Source organism: Salvelinus alpinus, chromosome 9 (genome assembly GCF_045679555.1).
Source record: "Salvelinus alpinus chromosome 9, SLU_Salpinus.1, whole genome shotgun sequence".
In the NCBI taxonomy this organism is placed as follows: domain Eukaryota; kingdom Metazoa; phylum Chordata; class Actinopteri; order Salmoniformes; family Salmonidae; genus Salvelinus; species Salvelinus alpinus.
In genome coordinates this window covers 51,885,814-51,891,813 of record NC_092094.1, presented here as the reverse complement: position 1 = coordinate 51,891,813, position 6,000 = coordinate 51,885,814, and the positions used below count along the sequence as shown (strand labels likewise).

At 39.4% G+C, this 6,000-nt stretch overlaps 1 protein-coding gene across 1 annotated transcript in view; it reads right to left on the bottom strand.

The window, feature by feature from the left end:
- Positions 1-469: 469 nt before the first annotated feature.
- LOC139584004 (ethanolamine kinase 1) overlaps positions 470-6,000 on the bottom strand; it is a 33,921-nt gene continuing 28,390 nt past the window's right edge. Inside the window, exons 7-8 of the mRNA XM_071415516.1 lie at positions 4,844-4,917; positions 470-1,194 (exon numbers count right to left, since the gene is read on the bottom strand). Coding sequence (XP_071271617.1) covers positions 1,125-1,194; positions 4,844-4,917 — 144 coding nt within the window. The 3' untranslated portion in view covers positions 470-1,124. The remainder of the gene's footprint in view (positions 1,195-4,843; positions 4,918-6,000) is intronic.

The following is a 6,000-nucleotide window of genomic DNA, read 5'->3' as shown; positions in this document are numbered from 1 at the left end:
ATTAAGGCACTTTCTCATTTACAGCAGCAGAGAAGAAATTCACTTCTCTGTCACACTACTCTTAAAATAAACTTTTGTCTCTGGAGGTGCTCTTGAGGCAAAAGGGCTCCTCCAAATGGACAGAGATATTGCCCAGAAATTACCTCTCCACACCCATGAGCATAAATGTTTTTGCCCATATTGCATATAAAACGCATATACAGCTGTGTTTACACAGGCAGCCGAATTCAGATCCTTTTTTTCACTCATTGGTCTTTTGAACAAATCACATCAGATTTCTTTCAGAGCTGATCTGGCTGGTCAAAAGACCAATTAGTGAAAAAAAAAGGTCAGAATTGGGCTGCCTGTATGAACGCAGCCATGGTAGCCAAAATCGGATGTACACCGTTAGTAACTAGATGTCCATAGTAGATATTGAACAGAGATGAATCCATAGATGACACTCCCTCCAGCTATCAAGAGGGATAGATAAATGGATAGACAACACTTTATTTCTAAAATACTTTTTATGCAATTGTAATGATTTGTACTGAAGTGAAGTTCAGCAAAAAACACATGCTGCAGTATATACTGTACAATATACTGTTCGATGTACATTGTATGAACAATTTATTTATCTAATATTCATCTTTTGGGCAACAAAAGAGAGCAGTCTTATAACAAAACAATTGAAACAGAGCATGATGGTAATACCATCTTGAAATAATACAACGCTGAAAATCCATGCCAGGGGACATTTAAAAAAAAAAAAATGCAACTGAGCGTAATGTTGAATGAGCCTGGAAATAACCCTCTCATGATTTTAGTATTAGTTCTTGTTGCTTTGAGTAACTTGGTTAAATGTAAATGAACATCTCTCTGGCCTGGAAGCCATCTCCATTTCCAAAGGAGGTTATCTCCAACCTCACTGTGGTAAAACAAATATTTGGAGAATCAGTTGAAATTACGCCATTCTTTTTTAGTAACTGTAACAATCAAGTGTACATTTTCTGGAAACACACATGGTTATATTGCCCGCATTCTTTTGCAACATTTCAACATTGTGTATCGATAAAAATACTATCTTCGATTCAAATAAAGATGCAGCAGACTGGAACTGTTTACATTTCTTCGGGCTCAGTTTTCTAACTAAGAGTCAATCCAAAGTATTCTTCCTTCTTCTCAAAGTAGTAGTCGAATCGGTTTATGGCGTACCTGCAGATAGAGGATAAGAGATGAAAGACCTTGAGGTGTTCCATGCGCATCATAATAAGGCTGGGATTCAATCCAAGGTGCATTATAGCGCATCGCACTAGACAGCCGACAATTCGCCGTTTAAAGGCATTTCACGGATATCTTAGTCACGGTAAATGCATGTCGGCTCATGTGTAAATGACCTTAAAACGTATGTTGTAGTGCTCTGCTTTATAAAGCACCTTGGATTAAATCCTGTCTTAAATCTAACTCCCCTCATGAACACACCTGCATGAACACAGGTGGAATGACATTGACGGAAAAACACATTTCTTTGTTTACCGTCAACAGTTTAACATAGTGAAGTACAGTTAAATAATCCACACTAAAATTATTATGCCGTAAAACACAAAGAAATGAAACATCTGGTGTTTATTCAAAGAAAATGTTTTCACCTGCTCTGCTAATTAATATTTAAATCATGGATTTACATGCTAATGAGTAAAAAGATGATAAATACAATTATTTTTTAAAGTGTTGCATTGCTCTGCGAACTACTGTATATCCATTCTGTCAAAAGCATTTAGAACTGTATAGGAGATGATTCGGGATCAGTCCCAGTCTTGTTTGGCTGGCCCGGATTGCCTTTTCAGCGCTTTTCTACACTCGTGAACTGTGCTTCAGACTCCAGCGTAGAGACTTATTCATCAACACAAATGCGGTGTGTTGCCATAATGCAGGGGAGGAAAAAACATGATTAATTTGATAACCGTTATCACAGTTCTTTCAGTGACGCCAGATAAAAGTAGCTTGTTTCAGTCATGGAGAGGAAGCAATTCAGTGAAAGCACTTTAAATGTTCCTCATTCTACGCTGCCTTTCCTTTCGGGGGGGGGCATGAGAGAGCACTTAATTGATTTTGACAAATGACAATGATGAAATTAAAATAACATGTTTACAAAGATTGGGATTTATACCAAATGTCATCCTACATTTCATATCCTGTAGATAGGCTGATGATAATGGGACTTGACAGTCAAATAATCAAACAATACTGATTAGGAAAACTAAGGTTTTCTAATCAATATATTACACATTTTCTTTATTCCACGGGCAATTTCTCCCTCTTACTTTGGACAAACTGTTTTACAATTTTTTTTTCAAAATGTGTAACTGCCTTAATTTTGCTGGACCCCAGGAAGAGTAGGCAGTAGCTAATGAGGATCCATAATAAATACAATAGCATGTTGTATCTTCACAGAAGTTGCCCCAAAATGGCATTGCTTTGTGTACTTGCCTTTCATTACATTAAGTTTGTTTTGACTTTCAACATCTGAACAAAGTACGGTTTCTTTTAAAGCCTAGACATGTTTCAAAAGTTGACCAAGAGTAAAGTGGTTTTGTATTTGTTTGAACCATGTTGTTCAACACTTCAATACGTCTAATGTCTGTGTGTGCTCTCGCCGTTGGCTATTGTGCTTGTCTTTGAAACAGAGTGAAGTTTCAAAAGAACGGAAAATGGAGACATAAAGGACTTTATCGTTAACTCCTCAATGCCTGCTCAGTATATAGTGTGAACGTTACTGGACAGCGCCTTACCTCAGTGATGAAAAGACTCAGTTAGACACAACAGTTGAATTACATAAAGCTCTATTCCAGTTCCGCCACGTACCCCTTGGCATTGTGTGTGTTTTGATTTTGTTTTGTTGTATTTGTTTTGTATGAATCTTTCACTCTGTTAAAATTGATAGTTTGGGCCTGAAATTGGCAATGACATTATGGAAAGGATGGTAAATTGTTTCCATTGTTCAATTTCATAAAAAGTTATTTATCTGAAAAATGTAGAACTTGTTTTAGAGTCGTCATCTGACTTCTAATAGTAACTTGGTTAATCAGAAAACAGTTATTGTTGAGAACGAATGATTACAAATATTTTTTCCATTGAGCCATCTGTTGTAATTTGCAGTTTTTTCCCTTTTGCTTAAAGATGAAATAAGTCTATGGTTATATGATGTAGGCATACCGTTTGACACGTGACCTCATTGACCACATGAAGCGCAGTAAAGAAAACCTACATTTAACTTCTCCAACAGTATTAAATGAAAATGAAAGTAGAAAAAAATTAACCATATTATCTTACAATAAATCTAAAATAAAAACATTTTCCTATTTACTATTTAGAAAAAGGGGGGCAAATTCAAACACTGAAAAGCAGGTAAACCATTCCACAATGTGCTTTTGTGCATGTCCCCATTTTCTTCACTCAAACCATTCCAAACAGTGGGCCTCTTACTCATTTCCTCATAATAATGTCTTCGTCAAATTGGCTTTGGAAGCATGGAATAACCGCTGCCTTGCCAATACATCCACAAACTCAACCGCTGCCTAGCAGATACAAGTGAAACAAAAAATAAATAAAGTCAATATCAACGGTAGGGTGGGAGGCAGGGAGGGTGGAGTTCATGCATTCCCATTGCGGCTCCCCAATATCACATGCACATGTGGCTTTGGTTAAGTGTGAGGCCTAGCAGTTGCCTGTCACTCGTTGAGTAGTCAGCAGAGACTCGTCTTAAAAGGGATAACGCAACAAGTAAATGGGCATAGAGAGAAACACCCCAACAAACCTCCATCGTGAGGACCCTCCTTCTCCAAGTCTAGGACATATGCTCTCTTTTGGAAGCTCTGGAGGGGGACCCCTTAAGTGACTGGTGCAAACTCACTGTTGTTTTCCACCTTGTTATGGTTAACCTTAGATTTGGGATATAGGGATGTAATCTGACTCTTTCTACGCACATTGGGGCAACTTGTGCCTGGAGCTTAGTGGGGCCAGACAGGCTAACAGCCACATATGGCCGAACCAGGGGTGAGAGACAGACATGGAGGACCAATGAGACTGGAACAATACTGTCTCTGTTCCATCTGCTCCTGCTGGATCGCATTTCCTCCATAGTTCCGATATAAAGTGGTGGGGCCCCTGTCACTGATCCACAGAGCGGACAGCGAAGCCACACATAGGGGAGGGTGCCGTGTGTCAATAGTGATTAACGTCAGCACAGTGGCGACTGCTGCTTCTGTGGGGTACAATGGGGCATTGGAGGACAGGAATACTTTCTGCTCAGAGGACTATGCTGTTCATAATACATTTTGGTCCCCCTGAAAATACAAATATTTGTTACTGGGGCTAATGTGTTACCAGGTGATTCGATTAAAGTTAATGCATTGTGCAATCATTTTTCTTATTTCTCATGAAGGTTGTGTGAGTGTTGGGCGGCAGGGATCTGACGAGAGGAACGGCTATTCGTAGTAAAGCTATGTAAACACTTGTAGGTTTTACTTGGTATCAGCATTTAGAAGCAACGCACTGGGCACAGACATCAGTTCAACGTCTAGTTTTGATTTACCTTTGGTTGAGTTGTCAAATAATGTGAAACATGAAATCAACAAAACAATTCACCATGCCATTGGATTTAGGTGAAAAGTTGAGTGAAAAAAATACAAAATGCCCTGACGCTGATGACTTTTTACAAATCCAATCAGTTTTACACATTGATTCAATATCGTCATATACATTTTGGGGGGTTTGAAATGACGTGGAAACAATGTTGATGAACCAGTTTTGCCCAATGGGAATATTGGTCACATTCAAGACTCTAGAGATACAGGTCACTCACCTTTCAAAGTCAAAATCAATGGAGGAATATCTGGCCTGCAGGATTGCCCAGAGACCCCATAAAAAGTTGGAGGCCTGCGAATAGATGGAGAAAAACAGAGGGATAAGGAGAAAGCGAGAGAAGCAAAAGTTAGGACACAGGTTTCCTGCTTGTTCAGGCCAGGGTTGCACTTGACCTCATCTTCTGTATACATCCAATGCTTTACCCTGTGACTAAAAATGTTGTATTACTATTGAATAGATTTCAGAGTCTTGTCCATCTTAAAGTTCTGAAATTGAAGTACCCACTGAGTTGTCATATCGAGACATTGTAGCCTGCTGTTGAATCTGAAGTGCTTTAGACGCCAGAAAACAATAAAAAAATCCTCTCTGGTTATTGTCCTGTCATGTATGTCCCCAGCGGCCTTTGTTCAACATTGCTGTGGTTTTGAGGATGTACCTCTCATGGTGAAAGATTGTGTGCCCACCGGACAGAAATGTAATGGGCTTTCTTATGCCGCGTCCCGGGCGAATCATGATGGCAGGACAGAAACAGATGTAACTGTTTTCAATGAGATGACGACGACAAATGCTGCAACGGCCGACAGAAAATACTGCCCACTGCGGCTGGACGGAATTTGAGGCAAGAGCTGAAATAGAGGCCCGGACTCTAACTTGCAAGAGGTGTATTGTTTTGGGATGTTATTTAGGAAATATTTTCATGACAGGCTTTTGTATACCCATAAACCACATGTGAATTGTGGTTTTGCTTTCCCTGTGTTTTGCTTCTGAAAAATATGGGGAAAAGTCTATAGGTTCCCACGCTTCCATACATTTCTGTTGTCATCCACCCTTATTGTAATTCTCTATGGTGGGACCACTAATCATTTCCTAACGAGTTCCAGGCAGACCTCTGTGCTGTGGCCGAATGATATAATCACATTTTTATTTGATAATCAAATAAAGGGTGGAATGAAATACTGGAGCAGTATGTGGTTTCCCCTCTCGTTTTTTCCCTGCCACATTTTCATATGTAACGTCTCTCCTCAGTTCTAGATGGAGATGGAGTGCATTTTTTTTTTGCTATGATTAATGACATTAAGATGCCATTAGCCTAACTCTAAGCAGAGATGGCCAATGACAGGGAGCCATTCAGAAAAGCCCAGAGACGAAGCATGC